Consider the following 27,552-nt stretch of genomic DNA (forward strand, 5'->3'; position numbering starts at 1 on the left):
AGACATCTTCCCGAGGCAAGAGAGATAAGTGAAAGTCCAGTTTCCACCCTTGCCGAACTAAGCTGTAATTCCTGGGCTCGACCGTAGCGCCATCAGTGAATATTACGAGTTATGTCCCTTCTATGCTTCTCCTCTGAACCAATCAGATTCTTCCTCTCGTATCACTTGCATTTGCTTCAAACAAAATGGCGGCGCCCGGTCAAGACGATCTGATCGATAATCAAGATCTGTATTGTGATAAAACGGGTCTTACATCGCGAAGTGCATCAAATCACGTGAGCACCTTGATTAAAAACATGGAAAAATTTGGAAAATGTCTGTTGACACCGAGTTGGCAGTGCACATGCTTTGTAAATACTGCAGTGATCCGAAATCTGCATGCCAGTTTACGAACCGGATTTCGATTTTGTTGCGTGATTGTGATTGGACTATGCATAGACTCGTTAGTCCAGCCAAAATGTAACTCCATAATACCAGCCTAGTTAAGCAAGGGTGGAAACTGGACTTTTATAGTCAGTTAACTCCCTTGCCTCGAGAAGGTGCGTTCAAGATTATTGCATTTATACAGCGACGTGCATGTGAACTAGATATCTGTGTGCAAACGAACTCAAAGGGACCACTAATTTTAGTTAGTAATAACCGTAGTTCGTTATAAGCATACATACAGCATTTAAACAACCAATGGCCGGGGGTGATAAATAGGTTCGTCATAAGCGTATTCGTTATAAACGTAGTACCTGCAAAAACAGAAGCAGACCCTTCACCGCCACGTCTGAAACGCCCCGGCCGCAAACAAACAATCTATATATAGATCAAATTTGCATAGTTTTGTTTTCTATGACCTGCGCGTTTCTGTCTATAAGAAAAAAAATTCGGACATCCACTCGAAAAGTCTTTTTTTATTTTACAGCGTAATGTGTAATAAATTCTAAATAAAAATGAAAAAACACTTTCCAAAATCACATGACATGTAGACAAAAATACTCAGTTAATGATGCGCCCTGATGTGTTCATTGTTTGTGTGTATACAAATGATACACAGGGCCAGCACAATGATATCTTATTCAATAACTCTCATGGGACCTGACAAAGACAAACATTACAAAAAGGAAAAATGGACGCGATCTGTTTACCCCGTCATAGAACATAGAAAAATAAACTTCATCAGAAACAGATCCCGCACCTTGAGGTATAGCTTAATAAATAGTGGATATTTGTATGCGGAATACATCCGTTAAAGCTTCCACAAACACAATCATTATTATTATTATTATTATTATGATTATGAAATACTGATTAAACAGGGTTGTACTGTTATCGGTACAACCTTCCGGATTAACAAGTGTCTGGATTAACGAAACATGTGTTTTATTGAGTAGTCAATGCCCGGAATTTCCATTTTGAACCGACGGCCTTCGTCAGAAGTTTTAATTTCCGAGCATCGAATACGCAATAAAACCAGCAAATCTGAAATCACATACTCTTAAAAGACATTGTAAAACACAAGGGTTATCAGTCATTGTCTGAAGCTCTCCCTGTCGACATGAACTCACATCATCAGAATGACATGATGACGTCATGATACTCAAAGGATTTTTCATGTTTCGAGTGAAATAACGTGTTCATCGAGTGACGGTGGAAAGGATATTTCACGAGACACATGGAATATGTTATTTATTATATACATGTACTTTTTGTGTAGTAGAAAATTACTATTATTCATTTCAAATGTAAAACCTTGAAACATAAATTCTCCCTACCTAACACGCAGGGACATTTCACCACCGCTTGTAATTGCGAGTTAAGAAGTAGTTCCGAATTTGTAAAATCTTAAAAATATAAACAAACGTTATAAAAAATATTTGAAATTACTACAATTCTTTAGCATACATTTGGATATGATTATATACAAAGTGAACCTTACAAAAATAGTTTTAAAGAGCTACGAGACCGCTGTTGGAAGTAAAGGAATACACACTGGTCAAGAAACAAAATTTGTGAAATGAACAGTTTATAACGAAAATAGCAAACAGTACGAAGCGTCACTAACTCCAACAATAACTATCTGTCACTATGTTGCCTTGTCAATGTAAAACAAACGTAAAAAGTCAACAGTTTGTGTACGGGCTGGACAGATAAAGGAAGACTATTTGCGGGGAGGTAGCTCTTGAATGACAATTGTTCCGTCCAAGTGTCATGTTCACTGCAATGAAAATATCATTTTTCTCAGCTTAAGAAGACTCAGCCTTTCACACTGAAGTATATATTAAAATGGGTGACGTAACTTGTTTCTGTGATAACAATATTCGCCTGGGTTCCGTTCCACAGAGCGATCGGAGCACTAAGATCATCGTAACTCCCATACTTTAGTATAGACTTACGACTGCCATAGCGCTACGACCGCTTTGTGTAACGGGGCCCTCGGTCCCGTTCCACAAAACGATCATAGTGCTACGATCGCCGTAAGTCTATGTAAAGTTATAGAAATTACGCTCACCATAGCGATAAAATAGTTGTATGTGACGGGGCTCAGGGTGCCGTTGTACAAAGTGATCTTAGGGCTAATTGGATCGTAACTGCAATACCATACCTTTCGAAGTCGTAGCGCTAAGGTTGTTTTGTACAACGTGTGAGTGAGTGAGTGAGCACGGTTTTACGCCGCTTTTAGCAATATTCCAGCAATATCACGGCGGGGGACACCAAAAATGGGCTTCACACATTGTACCCATGTCGGGAATCGAACCCGCGTCTTCGGCGTGACGAGCGAACGCTTAAACCACTAGGCTACCCGACCGCCCTGTTTTGTACAACGACGAAGTTATAAAAGTTACGATCGCCTTAGCGCTAAGATCGGTTTGTGGAACGGGGCCCTGGGTGCTATACGATCGTCGTAAGTCTATGTTACGTATAGAAGTTACGATCGCCTTAGCGCTAAGATCGGTTTGTGGAACGGGGCCCTGGGTGCTATACGATCGTCGTAAGTCTATGTTAAGTATAGAAGTTACGATCGCCTTAGCGCTAAGATCGTTTTGTGGAACGGGGCCCTGGTTGTTTGTTGTTGACGCCGCGGTGGGAACTATTCCAGCCAGATACGACGGTGGTTTGTAAATAATCGAATCTGGATCAGACAATCCAGCAACTAAAATCATGAGCATTACAGAGCATGGACTCAATTGGGATCCGAAGACATATACGTCCAGTCACAACCAAATCGAAGTTCTTCTGATAAATATCGATCACACCTAATATTTCATTTGCGTAGTATATCAATGTCGACAAGCCGAATGGCACGTTCTTCAAGTTTGGGATTGAAGAAAGAAAATGGTGATCACAGGAAAATTATTTATGCGCTGTGAATAGTTCAGATTTCCGAGCTTCGAATCCCATTAAATCACTGTGAATACACAATGCCTTTTAGAAAGTGGTCAAATGTAACAAATGATATATTTGGGATAACATTTTCTCAGTAAAGTACAATTTTTGTACCCATTTTTTAACCCGGGTGTTGAGTCCCATCCGGGATGGAAACACACTTGCCAGAGTGAGGCACCTAATCGCCAGCAAACAAAGTCAGCGATCTAACCCACTCAGCCACTGAGGCTTCCATAAAAATGAAAGTCCGACAACTGGTAGTCTAGATCGCGTACTTTGTGTACCCCTCTGACATGTGTAAATTGCCACAGCTCCAATGGCCGAAAGCTATGAACACACAAAATGAATGCACTTTAGAAAGTGGTCAAATGTAACAAATGTAACACTTTCTTAGTAAAGTACAAACTACTGTACATTTTGGGGTTGCGGTCTTTAACTGATCATATTGCAGCACACACTCCTATTCGTTTCACAGTGCTACAGATTATTGTTCCCTTGAGGTTATCATGGCGATGCCGGGTTTCCATACTAACACTGTTTCGTTAAGTACGCAACAATAAATTCCTAAATTCTATTCTAATTTTGATTTACTACTTTTCGTTTTACAACAGCGTCGCAGGCAACAGCAACATAACCATTTCAGTATCCACAGGAACAGAACGACGACACCAACAACACACGCAGCAACATCAAGGAGGAAATACTGGATGACGTTCAGCTCCCGGGACGCCGGACGCAGATGCTGCCCGCCGTGGTCGATGATATGGTTGATCCAGTGGACAGCTCTCCTCATGGGATGCTGGTCACGTGACTTCATTATGGCCGACATCTTTTTCGAAGTTTCATAAAATCTGAAATATCAGTTAAAAGATATGTGACTGAGTGATACAGGTCGCTAGGGATTGTGAGGTGACTTTATTATGGCCGACATCTTTTTCACAATTTCATATAATCTGACATATCAGTTAAAATGTATGTGACTACGTGATAAGGATCGCTGAGGATTATGAGGTACGACAGCACTTATTATCTTTAATATAATTTCAGGGAAAGAAGAGGCGGTTTATTGGATCATGTGGTTGATAGTGTGTCATCGAACCCCGCCGGCAGGTCCATATGCTCATTATATCGACCACTGGATTGTCTGATCCAATATTACTGTATTCACAGGCCGCCATCATACAACTGGAATATTTCGAGACACACACACACACACACACACACACACACACACACACACACACACACACACTTACCTCCCATCGCCAAGCACCTGCTGTACAGAGGACAAAAGGTTCGATTTTGTGATATTCGTGACATCAATTTTCACACCCATGCCCTTAGCAACGATCCTAGCAACGACGTCGAACTGGTCGCCGAATATCGGAATGTTCACCATGGGAACACCATTGTATATCGCCTCCATAACTCCGCTGATGCCACCGTGGTTCAAGAACAATCGGACTTTTGGGTGACCTGTCAGGAAAGGGCATAAACGTATAACATGATGCTTAGAACTAATTTAAGTGTTCAAATACAATACGAGGTTAAATAACCTCACTTGAGGTTCTCTATATAACACTTTACATAAGATAGCTAAGCAATAAATCGCAAAGAACAATGAAGAACGAAGTGTGGTTTGTTTCACGATAAAACATTGTTGTATCGTGACGTTGTTTCTGGAAATTCGAACATGCGTTCGCAACTTAATGACGTGGTATATTGGACGACGTTATCTTTTAGAGGCGTGTGTCTAGTGAGTTGCTGGGCAAAGCAGATATTGCGATGGACGAATGATCCCAAAGCGGGATGATATGACAAAGAGAACAGGTACAGCTAATGGACGAGATTTTTGTGAGGATAAAATGGATTTGTCCGACATTGCCGGATTGGATTCTATTGATGGAGTCATCATTATTTAAATACGGGCAACTATTTTTAAAGCTTGTACATTTTAACATCATCCTCAAAGAGGCTGTAAATAATGTTGATATCTCATATAAGCAATAAACGACTCGTGGTCGGACAATAAAACACTGCAGGGAGAATAAACCATGAGGGGCTTCTTCCTGCAGTGTTTTTATTGTAAGATAAACAACTCCCACTCGTCGTTTATTTCTCAAATAACCGACATCCTTTGGAACTTGTCGTGCCGATGAACAGACGTGAGGGGCAGAACCCAGAACATGAAAGCTCGTAAGGTTCTACTACACCAAATCAGAACCAGTTTGGACAGTGTGGTTTTCGTAGGGAGCCTTCAGTGCAGACCGAGAGATATCTGCAGGCTGTGATTGGAGGATATTCTGTACGATTTTTATGTCTTTCAAATGTACATCCATCCAGTTATTAAAACTGACCATGTTTTTCTATATTTAGTACTGTCTTTTTCAACATGATGACTTATTCTGAATGTGACCACAGCTATTTTGAAGTAATTGACATTTGGTGCGAATCTGGGGGTGGTGTGTTTAGCTTCCGGTACTAAAGAGCTAGCTGAGCTAGTCATTTTTTTATTTTTTTATTGCTGCTCTAAGGCCAAACTGTGCATACACGTAAAGGTAATAGCTGCTGAATGCTTAGTTATTTAAAAAAAATATAACGTTACTATAGAAGTCTATGGGAAAACATTTGGTTGTGTGTAACCTTAATCGAAAACTATGATTATACACACTGTTACCATCTTCACATCTACAGAAGGAAAAGAGAAATACATCCTTTCGACTTCTTGAACCATTCCGTGGGAAATCCGGGGACGAATTGGCCCCTGTGAACTGCGAGGGGAAGAGAGGTGTTCCAGTTCTAGGTGCCCCTTCATCATATGGGATTGGGGTCATTCACTCTCGCCAGATAAACCTTTGCCTTAACTTAGCTGTACCCAAAGCTTGAGGTTAGGTGTTGCCTCGTGTTAGAACTTACCAAGTAGATCATTCTGTGGTATCCACTTCATGATCCTGACGTTGTCCGACACTGTGGGGAAATTGTTCCCCCCGTAACGCCAGATAACGCGCTGTGGTATAGACTTAAAGGCGTCAACAAAGGCCTGAGCAGTTGCTGCTTCTAGATCCTTGACGGTGGTGCCGAGGCTGAAGACGATGACGCCAGCGTCTCCAGATCCTGCGACGAAACTCTCCAGATCCTAGCAGAAGGCAGGAAAACACACGTCATGACAGAGCTAGAATAGTCATCCTCGGTTATCCGGGGTATTATGATAACAATAACTGCCCTGGACCTATTCGTCGTCATAACTACGTTTCGAAACCGAATCAGTGACTTAGCACAGAAAGTCTCTAGCCCATTCGAGTTATTTGATTGGGTGGTTATTTTTAGAATCGTGCCCACTAATCGGTGTTAGAACTAAAGAAAGCCACGGCAAGGAATGAGTCTGGGTTATTTATCGTAAAAGAATGAGGATGTAATATACTGGATATTCGAGGATGGAAAAAGAGATATTTATTACCGGTATATGTTCGATTATTAACACTTTAGCCTATTGACGCCAATTTGTATGTGTCGTGGTGTGGTATTGAGCAGTAAATTTTCCCCGGGCATGGACGAGCTTAGATCGATGCTCATGACGATTATTTAAAGACTTCCGTCAAATAGCTGTAATATTGCAGAGTGCGGCGTTAAATAACAAACAAACGAAAAACAAAGACTAAAGTATGGTTTTTTATGGTCTTGAAGACTAAAACATTAAAAAACAGGCCCACCATGTTATAATAAATTACACCCGTGAAGACACGGGGTAGAATTGGTCTTCAGCAACCCATGCTTGTCGTAAGAGGCGACTAACGGGATCGGCTGGTCAGGCTCGCTGACTTGGTTTGATGCATGTCATCGATCCCAATCACGTGGATCGATGCTCATGATATCAATCACTGGATTGTCTGATCCAGACTCGATTATTTACAGACCGCCGTCATATAGCTGGAATATTGCTGGGTGCGGCGTAAAACAACAAACAAACATAATATAATTACCTTCGGCAGAGGCTTTGGGTCCTTCGTGGTTAAACCGCCCACATACACAACGTTTGGGGTTAGAGGTCGCGGGAACTCCAGGGTGAAGTCAGTATTTGCCAACCACAACTCCGCGTCCGCCATAACGTCTTCATACGACAGATGCTGCACATCCGGTAAATAGGTCTTGACGTAACCATTTATGTTTGAAAAGTAGTACTTAAGTGCGAGCTGAGTGATGAAGTACATCCCAGTATTGGTCAACCGGTCCAGGAAGGACATCCTATCCGTCATCTGTAAAGGTGTGAAACCAACAGGTACATACGCCAACGGGGACGGTGTCTGTGACAGCCGGCCATGTTGAACGGCGTCAAATGCTCCGCATGCGAATACAATTAATGGGATATTTAGAGACTTTATCAAATGCATACCGTGAACAATAAAACCATCCACCACCGCCAGGTCGAATTTCTCTTTCGCTGCCGCGGCTCGAAATCTGGGTACAGATTCGAAAAATTCACTGATCATCTTTTCAACAGCCGCTTGTCCGCGGGCCATCTTATCACTGTCATACTGACTCTTTCCTGCCAGAGTGTCCGCAAAAAAATCTTCCATCGCCTTTTCATAATCGGAATATTCACTACCGTACGTCCACAGATCGAAATGGTCTGCTTTTTTCACCCACTGGCCTTTTGATGCAATAAATGTAATCTTGTGACCTTCTTTGCTCAGCTCCTGAGCAATGTGAGACATGACCCCAAAATGGCTGAAGGGGCCAGGGAACATGAGAATGTTAGCTCCGTGCAGGCAGATCGGAGACAGGAGGATGAGGATGAGGCTAGTTTGCAGCATGATGCAGGTTCTTCTGCCTGAAAAAAAGTACATATCTATGTGGCGCCGTTTTAATATTTATTCCCTATTTTCTTATATTAATAATTCATTAATTGATATCACAAATCCGATTTTAGATATTAATGAATGTTTTTATAGATATTATAGATTGTATTTTAGATGCCAATATAACCTATGTAGATAAAATAAATTCAAAATAATTTAGATTTCTTTCTCTAAAATTCACTGTATACAGTTTTATCAAATAAAAAATCGAATAATTATTGATATCCCAAATTCGATTATTGGACATCTAAAAATGTATTTATTGATAACTAAATTGGATTGATATTGAAAAAAATAGTTAAAACGTTTGGATGTCACAAATCATTTTTATGATATCCAAGTTTCGTATTTTTTATATTCACAATTATCTTATGTTATCAATAATTATTCCAGAATATAAATTAGAATTTGTCATATCAAACATCAACTTTGTGATATCAATAAATGAATAATTGATATCGTAGAATCAGGAATAAATAGTAGAACGGCGCCGCGTACATTTCGTTTCATCACGGTTAAAAGTATATGTAAATACGTATGTTGCATTTTGGATTGTATAAAAATACATGTGTGCCTATAGATAAAAAATCAATGTCAATTGGTGAAATGCTTAAATGATATGAAAATATTAAATCAATCTTCCACTTGAGTGTAATAACACTTCTACTTTCAAATCTCTTTGCCACAATGGTTTTCAGTAAGAGGCGACTAACGGGATGATCGATGCAAGTGATCGTATAACAGTTGCCTAGATCGATATGGTCTTGACGTCAATCACAGGATTTTCCGGTCCAGGCTCGATTCTTTATAGACCGCTTGTGGAACGCCACACGCAATGTATGCAATGTATTTCCCGGGTCAATGTGCGCTCGATTTTCATTCTCAGCTCCATGTGGGGTATACAATCCAAGCTGCAATGTGAGCCTAGCGATTACCACCCACATTACCCTCTTGTCCTATTCACTTCTTGGCGAACAGAGTAATCTGACAAACTTGATATTCTCATAAGTGACATAAACAGCTGAAATTACCAAATCACAAACACACTTGATGGGCATAAGTGGGAGACATTTTCACGCCATCTCACAAGGACGAAACACTAAAAACGCAGGTGAGGTGAGGTGAAATGGGGTTTAGCGTAGCTTCCAAGATTACTGCACTGATATAGCTACGTATAGGTGTGTGTGTGTGTGTGTGTGTGTGTGTGTGTGTGTGTGTGTGTGTTGTACTAGTCCGGACTAATGCCGGTTTAAAAGTGCTAGCCCACGGAGATACCATGCCGCAGTTTAACATGGATACCCCACTCAAACACAGTGTACTGACCCCGAGCCGACCAGTCCTTGTTCTAACCCCTTAAATTGAACTCAGATCTCAGTTCTCGGTGCCGCTAAACAAAGATCTGAGGACATCCCATTACCGGTCACGCCAAACCGACCTTTCACGAACTCTGACCGACCAATGGAATAACTGACAAGAAGTCGACATTAGCCAATCAGATGGCAGCTTTCTCGTGCTTTACGGCACTAATTGCAAATCTGCGATTACGCTTCGAAACATATTTTGACAAATTCTCTCTTAAAAATTTGAAACCTGAACGAAAGAACATTCTCGAATGGCTAATATAGGGTCTAGATTGTAAAGATTCAGTTGTTAAGCCCGTAACTATCGTTCGGAATACCCCGTTTTAAAGTTTTCGAGGCTGCATGATCAGAAATCACATTCCGACTGTCACTTTCATGATCTGGTAAGCGACGCTTTGATTGGTCGGATGAAAGGTCGTTCTGACGTGACCCCTTATGGGATATCCTCAGATCTTTGTTTAGCCGTAGCGAGAACTAACATCCGATTTTAATGAGATTGAACGCGGACCTTTCTCTCTCCGGGCGGACGCTCTACCACTAGGCTGGTTGGTTGGTATGTTGTTTAACGCCACACCTAGTAATATTCCAGCTATATAACGGCGGTCTGTAAATAATCGAGTCTGGAACAGACAATCCAGTGATTGACATCATGAGCATCGATCCACGTTATTGGGATCGATGACATGCATCAACCAAGTCAGCGAGCCTGACCAGCCAATCCCGTTAGTCGCCTCTTACGACAAGCATGGGTTGCTGAACACCTGTTCTACCCCGGATCTTCACGGTGGAGACAAGCATGGCTTGCTGAACACCTGTTCTACCCCGGATCTTCACGGTGGAGACAAGCATGGCTTGCTGAACACCTGTTCTACCCCGGATCTTCACGGTGGAGACAAGCATGGGTTGCTGAACACCTGTTCTACCCCGGATCTTCACGGTGGAGACAAGCATGGCTTGCTGAACACCTGTTCTACCCTGGATCTTCACGGTGGAGACAAGCATGGCTTGCTGAACACCTGTTCTACCCCGGATCTTCACGGTGGAGACAAGCATGGGTTGCTGAACACCTGTTCTACCCCGGATCTTCACGGTGGAGACAAGCATGGGTTGCTGACCACCTGTTCTACCCCGGATCTTCACGGTGGAGACAAGCATGGCTTGCTGACCACCTGTTCTACCCCGGATCTTCAGGGGTCGATTTCCTTGTAAGAGAAGGTCACATTGCGAAATACATATTTTACTGTAAACAATACGGACATTACATCTTCCACGTATTTAATATAGACCTACGCATCGATTCGCAAGCTTCCACAATCAAATGTTTACAAGAGCATTCGTCACCACTCGCCCCTTTCCGTAACCTGGATTCGGCATGTCCCGGAAGGACACGAGTTGACCATGAATTGAACATAAAGAAGGCACTTGTCTCATAGATATGTATGTGCCTCGCAACGTCCGGGTTTGTGGTCCATTCATAAAAAAGGCAATACAAATTCAATCACGTCTATAATCAGATATATAAGATATACTACACGATGTAGTGTCCAACCGATATTGAGTGAGTCACCCTGGGTCGATATGTACCCTGACCTGCGACACCAACACTACAGCAACCCGTTTGACAACGCTCAACATCCGCCTAACGCAGATGGTTTCCTCGTACAAAGATCAATCATTATTATTTCCGAGAATGGCTACAGGTTATATCTGTAGGAGTGGTTGTATTAACACAAACAGCATGTGTTGTTTTACGAGAGATTACCTTTCACGCAGCTCACACTCTACTTCCGCGTTGTGCACTCGTCAGTCAAGACCGATCGAGCGTCCTCAGTCAGTGCACACTAGAGTGGGTCACCTCAGTAGGTTTATATATACAAGCCGCGGAACTGTACGTCTAAACAAGGTAGGAGAATCTAAACTGTATTCTTGGAGTCACTGCACACTATATATCTATGACACGTACACACTCTGCTCACGCCGGACCAACACTTATGATTTCCTTATAAGGCAGTCGGGTGGTCGGGGTCATATATGTTTACTTTCCGAACACGTGGGGCCTCGATCCATACCAACCCGCACATGGTTGTGTCATAATATTTTATCCGGTTGGTATTATTTTTATTAATTTATATCACTTTGAGTTATAATTTAACAACACTGATATAGTGTTTGGTCAGCAACATATGTGAGGGTTTAATTCACCCGGATATGGGCGGTGGGGTAGCCTTATTGTTAAAGCGTTTGCTCGTCATATAGAAGGACCGGGTTTGTTTCCTGCATGGGAACAATGTGTAAGCCAATATCTGGCTATGATATTGCTGGAATAGTGAGAACAGCGGCTTGAAACCGTACTCGATCACTCCATCGACCATAACTGGAATTAGTTGAAAGATGATAATCGAGTCTGGACCAGACAATCCAGTGATTGACATCGTGAGCATCGACCCACGCAATAGGGATACGATGACATGCATCAACCAAGTCAGCGAGCCTTACCACCCGATACCGTTAGTCGCCTCTTACGGCAAGTATGGGTTGCTGAACACCTATTCTACCCTTGATCTTCACGGGTCAGGGTACAAATTGGAAACAAGCAAAAAAATGAAGTGAGGTGAGCGTCAGGCAGGGTAACAACAAATATCACCTTTTAACGTCTATTGGTATGACGCGGCTGGGAATCGAACCCTAGACCTTCCGCTCTCCGGGTGGATGCTCAACCACTAGACCACGGAGGCGGTCGACAAGCAGATGACACGTGAGAGAGGGAGTGTAAATCAAATAATTAAATTAGTTTGAACTAAACTACTGGACGCATCGGTTATACCATATTAGCATTGCATACTTTCTGTAATGGCTGAATGCTCTGTAATAACGACCAATTTGGTTGTGATCTTGTTGTCAGCCGGTTCAGACTAATTGATTGATATCATAGTGAAATGGATTTAATTCAGCTTACATTCATGATTTAAGCTCTGAATGGTGCATGTGTGTAGACATGTGTTCCACGTGGCTGCTATTGATGTAGGACAATGGATATCTCCGGACATATGGTGCAGCAGTAATTAAAATGTATGGCACATATATATAATGGTTATCGTTCAATAAATTATAACCACCAATAATTAACCATCAAATAGCCAATTCATTTCCACTGATTTACCCACATGAACTAGAAAAGAGACGAGTGAGACCGCCTCATCTGTTTCATATTTAGATCTGTGCATAAAGATTCATTCAGAGTGGTAAAAAACACTCTCCGTGTGACTGTACGTGTATGACGAGAGATGTCTTCAACGTTCCAATTGTCGACTTCCTTGTGCGTCGAACAGCAGTCAAGGCCAGTCGCTCAATGTTTTGAGACACAACCGAGCATGCTCTTTCTACCAAGATTTCAAAGTTGTTTGATAAATGTTACAACATTCAAAGCTCACAAAATATATTTTGGAAGACATGTGGAAGACATTTCCAAATTTGACGCATCAGTGACAAAACTGCTTCTAGTTATACATAGGACTGTATCATATCATATACAAGTAGCATACACATACACCTGTTTTCTATTACTTGTTGTTGTCAGTTATAATCTGACATCCGGTTTTCCAAGAACGCCTATAATCTATAATGGTTTATTCAGGTGTGCATTGTTCCGTTATATTGTTTGGGAGGGGGGGGGGGGGGGGTGGCGGGCGGTGTTCGTGAGCCGGAACACAGTAATGAATAGGCAGTTGTCTCCGAGATCGTTCAGTCAGATCCTCTCGGGAAAATAGGTGGCTGGAGCCTAAATATTAACAGGTAAGTCACAAGTCATTGTAAGATTGTAGGTACGGCGAAGAATGACCCCTTTGAATTTCTTTGTAGTTAAGGGCAGGTTATATAACCCAGATAACGAAGCCATCGAGGTGTCAGTAATTTCACAATTTCAAGTATTTATAGGTGTCATATTTACGTCAGTGTTAATTTGATTCAAAGCCAGTGAGACCATTTCATTACTGCTCGAAAAGGCATGTTTTCACATTTATAGAGTTCTCAGACAATTCATATCCTGATATCTTCCCTAACCACCATTTATTAAACCCAAATCGTATTCATATACTGTAAATATAAAGGTAATATGATTTGGGGATACGCTTATAGAGAATCTATGGATACAACTTGGTTCAAGTAACAATTGTTTTACAAAAGATGTTTTCCTGGTGTAGACCTGTTTTCTATATGCATACTGTTGATAAGAGTTGCACCCGACTCGCCTAAAATCCGACTCGCCTAAAAAAATCTGACCCGACTCGCCTAAAAAATATATTTAACATTTAGGTACATTATGTGTATAAAATGCATTACTATGTATTTCTGATAGTTACATACTTATTCTAAAATACCAAAACCGACCGTAGTACGCTCAAAAGTTTTAGGCGAGTCGGGTCAAAATCTTTTTAGGCGAGTCGGGTGTATCCCGTTGATAACAGAGGCTGGGCATGGCATGTTCATGGTTGTTTTTGTTTTTTATGAAATCACGCGTTTTCTGAAGTCAGTATGGCAAATTAAACCATTTGAACACTTACAGGAGTCTTTTATCTGTTGCAAACCGAAATTGTTTCAGATTTGGTAAAAAACATAACTTTGCATTAAATCTTATTCAATGTCACAGGAACTTTTGTTGTTCAGTATATATAGCCCAATACATGGGGTATAACTTGAGAATCTCGATCACCCTTGTGTCTTTCAATTTGATATCAAATATTTCAACACGATTGCGAGTCGATAAAAGTCAAGGACCCTGAGACTTGCTGCATGGGTGTTGACACATGCTCACCGACAAAAGAAACGCGAATACCATACATGTTGGTTAATGGCTGAACAATTATTCAGATTCATGAGATAATAAAATTGGTTCGATGCCCAAACAAACATACTGCATGGTATGTTGTGTGAACCGACCCCCATGAATGCATCAAATGTGACGTCAGAGATCCATGACTCAAGATGCACCACTTAAATTGTCTTGTGGAGGATTATCGTGTAAAGTTTGGAAATCACGTGCAGCAAATCGCGATAAGAATACATAGAGAGACGCTGTGGTAACACTTGACTGATTGTTAGTTTGTCATTAATTGGTACACATTGGAAACATTTCTTCTCAATGTACACAATTCTCTATGTTGTTATAGTTCGCGTTTCTTTTGGCGGTGAGTATATTTGGTATATAAAGACCACACGTGAAGATCCAGGTTAGGATATATCTTCAGCAAGCCATGCTTGTTGAAAGAGGCGACTAACAGGATCGGGTGTACAGGCTCGCTGACTTAGTTGATGCATGTCATCGTACCCCAATGAATGTCTGATCAAGACTCGAATGATCACAGACCGCCGTCATATAGCTGGAATATTGCCGAGTGCGGCGTTAACCAACAAAGAAAGAAAGAGAAATATCAAAAGACACCTGGGTTAGTTTCTCTTTATCAACCGAAATCATAATTAATTTAAGGTACCCCCCCCCCCCCCCCCCCCTCTCTCTCTCTCTCTCTCTCTCGCAGACAGCAGTGAAACAACGCCCTAATCAAATGACGATATCTGCAGTGGGTTTTAGTACATGCATGCTGATAAACAGAAACGGGACATTAATTAAGTATGTACATTTACAAGGAGAGCATGACGTTATTCCACTTTTATCAACATGTTGATATATTTTAAATCAAAGGACACGAGGGTGAGATTTTATTTATCATCCAATATCATTCTTAAATCGAAATACGCGAAAAAAATCAGTAATTTATAAAAACAATATCTACAATGTAGATATCGCTTGATTTCACCCAAACCTTATCTCTTATTGGAACCAGTTTTGGATGATAAATTTGATTCCTTACATTCCTTCTATTATTCTAGCTGACGCGTATTCTGACGCGTAACTTCCAAGGGAGGTAACTCTAATCCGGGCAAGTTCACCGAGAAGTGATAAACAAGCTGTTGACAGCGGGGCGACAGAACTTGCGGTTGTGCCCGAGGGACGCATGTAACTTATGCTTCGAGGCGGGGATGGTGACAGTAAGTGATTAACAATACATTATGTTATACAGAACCATGCTAAAACCACTCAGTAACGCCATGTCCACATGATCCCTATCGCCCTATCGATACATATCAGCTATTTTAAACCGATGGCAGTTTGATCGTATCTCCTATCTACATTGTCATCGATGACGGCGATCAGCTGGTGATGTTGGAATTGAAATGAAAAGTTATTACTTTAAGTGTCTCATTCTAGCCCTACAGGTAGATCTAGCCGGTACAGGATGTCTTTTGCAGCGTCAGTTTTCTTATCTATGCTTATTGATAAGTCGAGGAAGAAAAATATAGCCAGATAAGTTAACTCCGGCTCTTCCGTGTGATACTACTAGGCCTAAATAAGGACTCATTTATTATAAGTAGATTCGTTTAATCAAACTTCCGCCTTTATCCCCTCTCAAAAATAGGCCTATATATAATTAAAAGGATTGAGCGCCAGTGCATCATATAGGCTATAACTTTTAGAGGGGGAAGCGGGCAGATGTCGCCCCCTTTGTCGTGTTACCCTATTCTCTGCATTAAATTTGACAAGGCCGTTTGACTTTCAAACCATATTTTAGACACCAGTTCATGACTAACCTACACATAAAAATAAAAAAAAACTACAATAAGTTATAAATTTATATAGTGAAACTTGTCATGATTCAGAAAATTCCAGATATAGCAGGATATGTTAAGCCTAAAGATTTACTGCAACTTGTCATGGATCTAGGGTTGGGTAATAGATCTAGGGTGTCGGCATGGGCGGATACAGAGGGGGTGTGTGCGCACCCCCCCTTTTTATTTCGAAAAAAATCTTTATTTCTGTATAAATTACCACCAAAGACAATAAATAGATCTTAATTGAGCACCCCCCCCCCCCCCCCCCTTTTAAAAAAAGCTGTAACCGCCCATGGTCGGGTACCCGGGTAGTAAATTTGGACTTGTACCAGCCCCAATTAACAGACTGATCCACAAACACCATCACACCAGAAAGTTTATCATGCAAGCCTAATGTTTACAGCAGATGTTAAATTTATAATCAATTCATCATTTAAAATCAAATGCTAATTAGGGCTTCCACGAGTCCAAATTTTTAGACTCGAGTACCCGAGGGCTGAAACTTGGCTCGTACTCGAGTACCCGAAATAGGACGTCCTTTAAGAATATTGATTCATTAGATCAAAATTGACATCTAAACATATTAAAACATGTTATAAGTATAACCGAACTGCACTGTAAATGTAAATAGAAAGCGTCCACGGAACTTGTTTATCTGTCAAAGTGTATGGAAGTGTTCAGTGTTAATGTTTGCTTGTAACTGCACTTATCTTAATCACGACCTTCAAAAACATTACGCCACGTCTACAAATACTACAATACATATTGAACACAAACCAAGTTTGTTTTTTTCTGACGATCAGCGTTTCTTTCGACACCTGCCAACAAGCACGAACAATAATTCACAGGAAGAAAATCGATAATGTGCATCAAGATATACACGTATACACAGCTGCTGGGCTGCAAGACTAAGGCCGCTAAATATGGAAATGTAGTACTATAAGTTCATTCATTCATGAGTTGGTCACGTTTTCAAACTGTACCAAACTGTCGACCTGTCGCTTGATTTGTAAGCACTGAAATAACACATATATATCAGCTAATCAGTTGTTAATCTGTGTAAGGGAATACACTTGGCATTTGATGTCGGAGCAAAGAAGCAATGATCGCCTTGATACATTCAATTTCTTATGCTTATGTCAGGAAGGAAAAACAATAATTACGTCTATTTTATGTGACATTCTCAATTGTTCTAATGTACATCTACTTTTTACAAAGAATACATTATTCAAACAATAGCTTTAATCAATATATTGATGAACAATTGAACATTGAAACAGAGTGATCTCCCCTTATTGAGTACTCGAGTCCTTGATAACGGACTTGAGTCCCAGTAAAACCGACCCGGCCCCGAGTTGAAGCCCTAATGCTAATACTGTATCATGTGTCACATCAGTACAATCTGAATGGTATAACCATGCAATCTCTACCCTATTGTATTCATTTTATAAGATATTTCATGTATTACCATATTCGACGTAAAAAGCGCCCAGGGCGCTCCCAAAATTAGAAATAGGGGGTTCTTATTAGAATGTTATTTTGGAGAAAAATACAGAGTTGAAAGATAAATTTCGTGGTTTATGCTGACAGCCTGAAATGTTTATGTACGACAGATATATTTTTCCAGAATTAAATGCTCATAATTAAGGGTGCCTAAACACACGAGTGCGTATTATATGCGAATAAATAAGTCTTGTGTACATTGATCAATTGGAAGGAGTGCTAATTGAGATTGTTCACTAGCCAATATCTTAGCAAATGTCGCCGTGGGCGCTTATTAGAGTGGGGCGCTTATTACGTCAAATATGGTAGTATTTAACTTGTATCATGTATAGTGTTATATAATTGCAACCTCATTCACAATGCTTTATAAGGATGTGGGACATGTCCTTCTTAACACAAAGGGTGTATGTCGTAGGCACTTTGTAGGGTATACGAGGGCTGGTCAACATGTTCTACACCTAACTAACAAAACCAACAATTGTGATATTTTTTTATATTTTATTTTTCATCATAATCTCCCTGCCTTTGAATGCACTTCTCATATCGATAGTGAAGCTTTTCAATTCCAGTCAGGAAGAGGTTTTTGAAGCCACCCTGAAAACCCCATTCACGACAGCTTTCATGTCAGCTTGTCATCATAGTGCTTTCCATGTAGGAGTTCTTTCAGTTTAGGAAACGGGTCAAAATCACTTGGTGCCAGGTCTGGTGAGTATGGAGGGTGAGGAAGCTCTTCCACATTGTCGCACAGCAACCTTTGCAAGTCGAGATGTGTGAGGAGAGGCATTGTCATGAAATAGTAGAGCACCAGCAGTCAGCATTCCTCGCCACTTTTCTTTGATAGAATCTCTCAGGCGATGAAGATATTCAGCATAGTAGGCACCAGTCTTTTGACTTTCTAGTAATCAACAAGGATCACACCCGTTGCACCCCGAGAATACAGTGATCATAACCTTCTTCACTGAAGTTGAAGAGTTGAACTTTTTTGGTGCCGGAGAAGTGAAATGGTGCCATTCCGTGGATTGACACACCCAGGATCATAGTGGTAGACCCATGTTTCATCACCCTTACTAATCTCTTTTTGAATTTGACAAAATCCTCCTCAATTAGCTCTAATTTTTTTTCAGGCAATGTTTGTTCTTTTTAGACCAGAATTTAGAAACTTCGGCACTGACTTGCTGTCACTAATATACAAAACCTGTGAAGATCTGGGATAGAATAGGTCTTCAGCAACCCATGCTTGCTGTAAAAGGCGACTCTGCTTGTCGTAAGAGGCGACTAACGGGATCGGATGGTCAGACTCACTGACTTGGTGATGAATTCCAATTGCGTGGATCGATGTGCATGACATCAATCACTGGATTGTCTGGTCCAGACTCAATTCTTTACAGACTGCCATTATATAGCTGGAATATTGCTGAGTTTGGCATTAAACAACAAACGAACAAACAAACAAACACTAATATACAAACAGCCTCAACAGACCAAATACACAATGAACTACTCAAACACTGTATTGCAATGATTAGTTCATGTTGTTATGGCCCATAGTTGAAAGTTAGAACCTTTTGACCAGCCCTCGTAGGTTTCATCAGGGACTTAATACATTATATGTTCTCAGAGTTAAGTAAGTTAAATATATCTTTATGAATATTCAGAAGGCTCCTGATACAAATTAGAACAGCAGCTGATCTATTATAACCATAGCAAGCAGCACAGATTCATGTGTGGGTCAGCGGCTTGTAATTAACACTAGAGAATAGCTGGTTGGCCACTGAAGCTTAACTTTGTGGTGCTGGATACTGCATACCGAGGGGTATCGTATTGGTTACCTGGCATCTTGTCAATGATTTGACTGGAAGAAAAAGTTAGAATGCTTTGGGTAAGTGGAGTGCACCAACAGACAGCGGCTAGGCAGGTTGGCTCTCTGACGCCTCCGAGATGCTGCCTGGCCATGTCTGTCCTGTTATTATTATCATGATTATTTTGCTGCTGTAATCGTTATGTCACAAATATTTTAGTGTTGTGGACCCGCTGATGGACTCCTGTGTTTGAAGATACAGATTTTAGTGTTGTGGACCTGCTGATGGACTCCTGTGTTTGAAGATACAGATATCCCAAACAATTCAGCCCAGGGTGTTTGCAGATCAAACTGATAAATGCAGGGGTTAAAAATGAAAAATAGAATAGAAAAACGAGTTGACTGTAAACACCTAGAGTCAGGGGAAACCCTAGAAAGTATTCCGCCAAAAGTTCACACTATCAATTTCACCCCCAAAAATTCACATCGTGTGAACTTTTCTGTTTGTTCAGAGGTGTGTGAACTCCAAATAACACATCAGGTGACTACCCATTCTTCCAATCAGCATGAAAGATACAGTTTATACTTTAAAGTATGAAATTATTATATGATAAAAACAAAAAGGTGATATCCTTACATATCAAACTGTGAAGAGAATGTCCTCCATTTTTTAGGTCAATAAATTCATGCAACAAGCAGCGTTAGACATTGACACTAGTCCTATAGTCCTTGCCACACTGCCCAATAGTTAAAGTATCATTAGGACTAGTTTGTTTGTTGTTTAACGCCAAACTCAGCAATATTCAAGTTATTTGATGGCTGTCTGTAAAAAATCGGGTCTGGACCAGACAATCTAGTGATTGACATCATGCACATCGATCCACGCAATTGGAATCGATGACATTCATCACCAAGTCAGTGAACCTGACCACCCGATTCCGTTTGTCACCTCTTACGAAAAGCATAGTCGCCTTTTACAGCAAGCATGGTTTGCTGAAGACCTATTCTACCCCGGATCTTCACAGGTCTTATCGGACCAGTAGAAATTTGCCCTTTATAAGGGTTTTGCTGTCCATTATCAGGACTAGTGGACTAAAGCTGTTAGTTTCTAGCGCTGAACGAGGATCCAGTGTACCTACTGGTTAAGTGTATAGACCATTGTACAATGCAGTAATATAACAACATTGGTTGGGTACCTGTATTTCATTAAGTAAGGATAAGAAAATTATGGATGAACAACTTCTTTATTACAATTAAGAGCGACGTTTCGGTGTAGGTTCTAACACCGTTATCAAGCAAGTGATTTACAGAGTGCAGTAAGCAAGTATATATACACGTAGGAGGCAATGTTTATACAGTAGGGTAGATATTGTATACTGGAGTAGAGAAGCCTGTTGTGTACACACAAGGGCAGTGATGATGACCATGGGTGAAGTCAGTGCCTTAAACAAAGGATGAAGCCAGTAATGTAAACTACGGGATTATGGCTGATTGGGGTATTTGGGGTCTTTGATGAGTTGATTGTAATAAAGAAGTTGTTCATCAATAAATTTCTTATCCTTACTTAGTACTCCAACTTCTAAATGCCTATCAAAGAAGTTACTGTATTTCATTGTAGGTCTTTCAGTACTTTGTTATTTACTCATCCAGTGAAGTCCTCGAATACAGGAACTTTACTGAAGTAAATGATATTCAAAAGCATGGTTTCCTGAGGAGGACAAGTAGACATTGTACACATTAAAGGGCAAGTAAAGTGAAAAAAATGATTCTTTTTGTCATTATGAGAGAAAACAATTCATAATATTCGAAGCAAGTACAGTATTGCCTCAAATTGGATTGCCCACTAATTAAGAAAATAAACTTGTGGTTCTCTTTTATTGCATGCATGCGCTTCTAAGATAAGGATGTATAGTGTGAAAAGTTAACTAGTAGAACAATCGTATTTCCGGGACTTGCCGCGGATGTTTTCAAACAGATTATAAGAACTCCATTCAGCAATAAACTGTTGATTATGCAATGAGAAGCGTTATGTGCAAATGAACAAAGAACAACAATACAATCGAAGAGCCCAATAGCGAGGGCTCACTGTATTTAAATGTCCTAATGAAAGTGATGACTTCATGCTCCGTAATCGGCTTCCAAAAGGGCGGTATGACCTCAAGCTACCAGCACAGCGGAAACAGCTGTTTTCATAGGCAATAATTTTCGATCTATATTTGTACACGCAAATTATTCTTCCTAAAGTCAACAATGAACAGAATTTCTAAATATTTATGTAGGTTCTCCTTCAGAAGGGGGGTATGGCCTCAAGCTACCAGCACAGCGGAAACAGCTGTTTTCATTGGCAATAATTTACAATCTATATTTGTACATGCAAATTATTCCTCCTAAAGTCAACAATGAACAGAAATACCAATGAAATTTTTAAAAATGTTATTGTAATATTTTTTTAATGTTCGCAGTGGAATAAATAATGTTCGTTTACCGGTAATTACCAGTTTTTACTGATTTAACTAGCCTTGGACCGGTAATTCATGTGACTGCCAGTCCCTGTGGACCGGCAAATAGAGTTCCTTATAAATCTTTGTTGTTGATCAAAACATCGACAGTCAGCTTGTCTGTTACCATCAGGGTTTTCCCTTGTCTTTTTTCAGTGAAAGGAAATATCACCTCACTATGCTACAAGGTTAAGTATATATTAGTTTAAAAAAAGAAATTTATAGAGAGAGAGAGAAACTTGTGACTGAACTTTATGTGAAGGAGGTGTTAATCTACCGAAGTTACTTTTTATTTGTTGAAATTTGGGACTGACAAAAATTAGTGAGGACGGGTCATTATTAGAGTTACCAGTCAGCCAGGACTGGCAGTTTCAAAAGCCAGCCATCTTCCCGAGGCAAGAGAGTTGACTGACTATAAAAGTCCAGTTTCCACCCTTGCCGAACTTGGCTGGTATTATGGAGTTACATTTTGGCTGGACTAACGAGTCTATGCATAGTCCAATCAAAATCGCGCTCTGAAATCGAAATCTGGTTCGTAAACTGTCATGCAGATTTCGGTCGATTGGAAAATTTGCAAAGCATGTGCACCGCTAACTAGTTGTCAACAGACATTTTCTAAATCTTTTCATGTTTTTAATCAAAGTGCTCACATGATTTGATGCATTTCGCAATGTAAGACCCGTTTTTATCACAATATAGATCGTGATTATTGATCAGATCATCTTGACTGGGCACCGCCGTTATGTGCAAATGCAAGTGATACGAGTGGTGGAATCTGATTGGTCCATAGGAGAGGCATAGACGGGACATAACTCGTAATACCCACTGGTGGCGCTACGATTGAGCCTAGGAATTCCAGCCTAGTTCGGCAAGGGTGGAAACTGGACTTTTAAAGTCAGTTAAGTCTCTTGCCTCGGGAAGATGAAGCCAGCGGGAACACTGCAAGCAGACTGCTATCAACACAGATGCTTCAGCTTATAGTTGAGCTTATGTTGTAGAGGGCGGTCGGGTAGCCTAGTGGTTAAAGCGTTCGCTCGTCAGGCCGAAGACCCGGGTTCGATTCCTGACATGGGTACATTGTGTGAAGCTCATTTCTGGTGTCCCCCGCCGTGATATTGCTGGAATATTGCTAAAAGCGGCGTAAAACCATACTCACTCACTCACTCATGTTGTAGTGATGCAACATGGTGACAGTGGAGATTCATGGTCCCCAGCAACTTGTTTGTTTGTTGTTAAATGCCGCACTTGGCAATATTCCAGCTATTTGACGACGGTCTGTAAATAATCAAATCTGAACCAGACAATCCAGTGATTGATATTAGCATCAATTCACGCTATTGGACATGCATCAACCAAGTCAGCGATCCTGGCAGTCGCCACTTACGGCAAGCATGGGTTACTGAACACCTATTGTACCCTGAATCTATACGGATCTCCCCCAGAGGTGATCAGGAACGGTGGCTTGGCTGATGAATGTCATGATACATCACCGGCTTGGATTGTTGTGCATAATATCCATTGCAGGATAGTCTGAATCAGAATCAAGTATTTACAGGCTGCCATCATGTAGCTTGAATATTACTTAGTACACCGTTACACCGTTACACCGTACACCGTTAAATAACAAACGCACATATGTTACCAGGGACAAGTCAATCAATTTAAACAACAGCTTCTATCTCACAGCTGATCCACTTTGCAAGGGGACCTGTGCCAATATGACATTAAGGTGCACGCTATTTCTGAATTCCATAATGCATGGTTTTTTAGGCAATCTGCTGCTATGCAGCATGGTGTCATATATATTCCATTGACTGCCATTCAAGGCTGTTTCTTGACAAATGCAATTATACCTGGTGATTGCCAAGATATATTTCCTTTCATATGTTATTACAACAGATGCACAGCTTAAAGGGGCTCTGATCTAAAGCAATTCCCGGGACTGGTTGTTGCCTTTGTTATTGTTTTTTTCCCGTGAGTACCCAGATGATACAGTAGAAATGTAGACTAGTTATCGACCTGTGCTGCGCAATTCGTAAGCGCATTTGTCACTTTTATTGAAAGTATAACGGCGTATGGTCACATTGATCAACAAAATGAAATACAGTTTGGGAAATAATAAGGAAATGTTGGTATCTTTGTGGGTAGCATCGGTAATGGTGACGAAGTTTTGCTAAGTCACTTGCTTGGTAATTGTGCGATTTTCGTTTACGCTATTTTGACTTGCAACACACAAAAATATTTCTCCTAAGTATTGCTTATTTTATTGTGTTTATATTTTTAGAGTCAAAATGTGCAAAATTTTCAGTTAGGAAATATATTAAAGGCTTAAATAGTCAGTTATTTTACAAATTGACTGAAAAATATGTTCATCTGTATTATTTTAAAACGAATTCCAAAGATTTTTATGTTTAATATCATCACCAAGAGACTGTAAATGTCACAATGAAAAGTACATCTCTATATTGTTTTGCTTCTAATCCAACCTACATAATAATCTATTGTGATGTTTTTAGGCCCTTTTGATTGTCTTAATCAATTTTAGTCAATCTGTTAAAGAAATGGACAGATTTTTCAGTCAAAATGACTGAAATATTAACACATTTTTATAAATTGCCTGAGAGAATCACATTTTACAAATTGACTGTAATATAAACACGCTTACAAAAATAAGACTTGTGAAAACAACGTCTATCCCAACGTCTTTCCCAACCAAGACATAGAGGAACAGAATGAATCAGTTCAATGCTTCAGCAAATGAAGGAAAACAAAAGGCACGTATCATAATTATAACCTACCAAATGTGTATAATTTTAGGCAGCTTCCTTGTTGGAGGAATGTATCCATGAATATCCACACAAAGGAACAATATCCCACTCGTCTGCAGCTGTACAAAGAAACTTATTCGATGTCACGTGTCTCTGTAACAATCAAATATTTTAAAAGATATATATCATTTCGGGATATTGATAACCTGTGTTCGTTTCTCAACTGATCACTTTGATTGTTTCAGTTGTTTCACATAGGTGTCAAGTCTCAAAGGTCGGCTGATAAAGCCCATGTGACAACTATTTTCATAACGTCCCCGCTTCCTAAACAATCCATTGAGTTAGATAACAATGAGCCATCAATCAACGTAATATGGGTTAACCCTTTGACCAAAGTATGTTGTTTTTACATCGTCACTTCACACCATGATATGAGTGTATTCCCTTTGTTTTAGTAAATCTAGACATGTAAACACTCACTTTTGACATATCCACTGTGCAAGATAACAGTGATAAATCAATCAACGTATTTTCTGTAAATCCTTTGGTGACAAGGAACGATCCGTTGATTCACATAAAAGTAAATCAACTGATGATTCATCTCTTGCTGGGCTGCCATGTGCATATTATTAACACACATTTCACCTCACTTCAAACCTGTATTTAGATTGAATAATATCCCGGGTCACAATAAATGCCAAATGGGAACCTTTGTCAGGTAATCTGAGTGGTGATACCACTAATTAGACCTGTAATAAATTCATTAACTGAGCATCAAATGAATGACGACAAATACACAAGTGAGGGGTTTTACCAGAAAACGTGGATGACAACAAGGGGGTAGTAATCGTATTATCAACGCAATCTGAAATCCAAAAAGTCTGGATGCTTTTTTTATGATTAAACTATAACCATCTGAGGTATTTCCAAATGACGACATCTGATGAGCTCCGCATTTCTTTTTGTTTGTTTAGGCTGAAGGAATTAATTGACATGCGACCTTTTTCGAAATCCTTATAGATCACGGTTAACCAATCAGTGATCCAAAATGCTCAGTTATGTTGCGTATCATCCGGGTACTCACGGGGAAAAAACAATAACAGAGGCAAAACCAGTCCTGGGGAATTGCTTGAGATCAGTGCCGCTTTAAAATCATTGCAGTCATGATTCCACAACCCATTCTGCAGGATTCATATTTTGATTTCATTGTGATTTTGATTGGACTATGCATAGGCTCTTTAACGCCACACTCAGCAATATTCCAGCTACAGTCATGCCCCACTTATACGGACTTCAGATATCCGGAAACCTCAGTTCCCTGCCGATTTTCATTCAAAACGAAATAATTACTATATAAATTTACCCGTATATACGGAAATTCAGTTTCCGGAACCGGATGGTCATTTTCATACACAAAACACTGAAATGCAGACAAAATTGTCTCACTTACCCAGACAATACACTTCCGCTGGTGGTTATCCTTCCGCTGGTGGAAATCCTTTGGTTCGTGAGAAGTCAATTAACCAAGTGACTCTGAGTTACGTTTGAGATGAGCTTGTTTATTGTACATGTAATCCCATCCCATTTTAAAAGACAAACAGAAGTGGCTTAATCTCCCGGAAGTGCTTGTACAGAGACCTTGATTACATATTACGAGAACACAGGCAATCTGGACAATTTGGAATTATCGTTTAAAATTCAAACCTCAAAATGTGGTAAAGTTGAAACTTCCATGACAGATTTTTTGAAAGGTGTATGTCTTGAATAAAGACTGAGTGGATGTATCTGTTTGCTCTGTCATCTGTCATGAGTTGCATAATTGAAGGGAAGTAACTCTTCCAGTAAGAAGCTGGTTTCAGTTATACGGAAATTTGTTTATACCGACGAATTGTGACATGACACAAGTGTCCGTATAAACGAGGCACAACTGTATATGATGATGCTCTGTACATAACTGAGTTTGGAGCAGACAGTTCAGTGATTGACATCATGAGCATTGATCCATGCAATTGGGATATGATGACATGCATCCAAGTCAGTGAGCCTGACCACCTGATCCTGTTAGTCGCCTCTTACAACAACCATAGTCGCCTTTTACAAGCTAGCATGGATTGCTGAAGACCTATTCTACCCCAGATCTTCACGGGTCTTAGCAAGAAGTAAACTATACTCAATGCCAAAAGAAACACAAACCATAGAAACATAGAGAAGTATGTACGTTAAGAAGAGATGTTTCCAATGTGTACCAATTAATGACAAAACAAACAATCAGTCAAGTGTCTTTATTCTTATCACAATATGCTGCACGTGATTTCCAAACTTCACACTGTAATCCTCCACGAGACAGATGGTGCATCTCGAGTCATGGATCTATAACATCACATGTGATGCGTTCATGAGTGTTGGTTCACACAACATACCAGCATGTTTGTTTGCGCTTCGAACCAATCTAATATCTCTTGAATATGAGTAATTCTTCAAATATTAAACATGTATGGTATTCACGTTTCTTTTGTCGATGAGTATATTTTTCACCAGGCGTATAATCTTCACTAGTCAAGGAGGATGTAGTTTCAAATGTGAATATGCAATCTATATAAAAATGAACTGATATTATTTGCTCTTATGCAGCATCAGTTTTATAAAGATTGATCACCATTCAAAGTTTTCACGTGCATATACATGAAACGAATCACTGAAGCTTGGAGCAGTGTATTGTGAACATATGAACAT

At 40.2% G+C, this 27,552-nt stretch overlaps 2 protein-coding genes across 4 annotated transcripts in view; one reads left to right on the forward strand and one right to left on the reverse strand.

Moving 5' to 3' along the window:
* Nucleotides 1–1,647: 1,647 nt before the first annotated feature.
* On the reverse strand, nucleotides 1,648–11,548 carry LOC139453961 (2-hydroxyacylsphingosine 1-beta-galactosyltransferase-like). The gene is made up of 5 exons (XM_071235416.1): nucleotides 11,352–11,548; nucleotides 7,353–8,200; nucleotides 6,289–6,508; nucleotides 4,629–4,848; nucleotides 1,648–4,223 (listed from the first exon to the last, which is right to left on the reverse strand). Exons 2-5 carry the CDS (start codon nucleotides 8,181–8,183, stop codon nucleotides 3,944–3,946), a joined length of 1,551 nt encoding a protein of 516 aa, XP_071091517.1. The 5' UTR covers nucleotides 8,184–8,200; nucleotides 11,352–11,548; the 3' UTR covers nucleotides 1,648–3,943.
* Nucleotides 11,361–27,552, forward strand: part of LOC139453962 (cystine/glutamate transporter-like) — a 31,966-nt gene continuing 15,774 nt past the window's right edge. Inside the window, exons 1-2 of one of the 3 annotated variants that reach the window (XM_071235417.1) lie at nucleotides 11,361–11,492; nucleotides 15,473–15,631. The gene's annotated coding sequence lies outside the window, so the exon portion shown is untranslated. Of the gene's footprint in view, nucleotides 11,493–13,355; nucleotides 13,382–15,472; nucleotides 15,632–27,552 lie in introns of those variants that run through there. The other 2 variants (XM_071235418.1, XM_071235419.1) reach the window with 2 other exon arrangements.

The sequence above is a fragment of the Haliotis cracherodii genome, unplaced genomic scaffold (genome assembly GCF_022045235.1).
Source record: "Haliotis cracherodii isolate W230 unplaced genomic scaffold, xgHalCrac1.p SCAF_10, whole genome shotgun sequence".
NCBI classification, from domain to species: Eukaryota; Metazoa; Mollusca; class Gastropoda; order Lepetellida; family Haliotidae; genus Haliotis; species Haliotis cracherodii.

What these genes read in the sequence shown, in the direction of transcription:
- LOC139453961 (XM_071235416.1), bottom strand. Translation starts at nt 8,183, where the DNA reads ATGCTGCAAACTAGCCTCATCCTCATCCTCCTGTCTCCGATCTGCCTG. An exon ending in ACCCAAAGCCTCTGCCGAAG is followed by an intron (nt 6,509 to 7,352) that starts GTAATTATATTA and finishes GCCTTCTGCTAG; the next exon opens with GATCTGGAGAGTTTCGTCGC. An exon ending in ACCACAGAATGATCTACTTG is followed by an intron (nt 4,849 to 6,288) that starts GTAAGTTCTAAC and finishes CTTTCCTGACAG; the next exon opens with GTCACCCAAAAGTCCGATTG.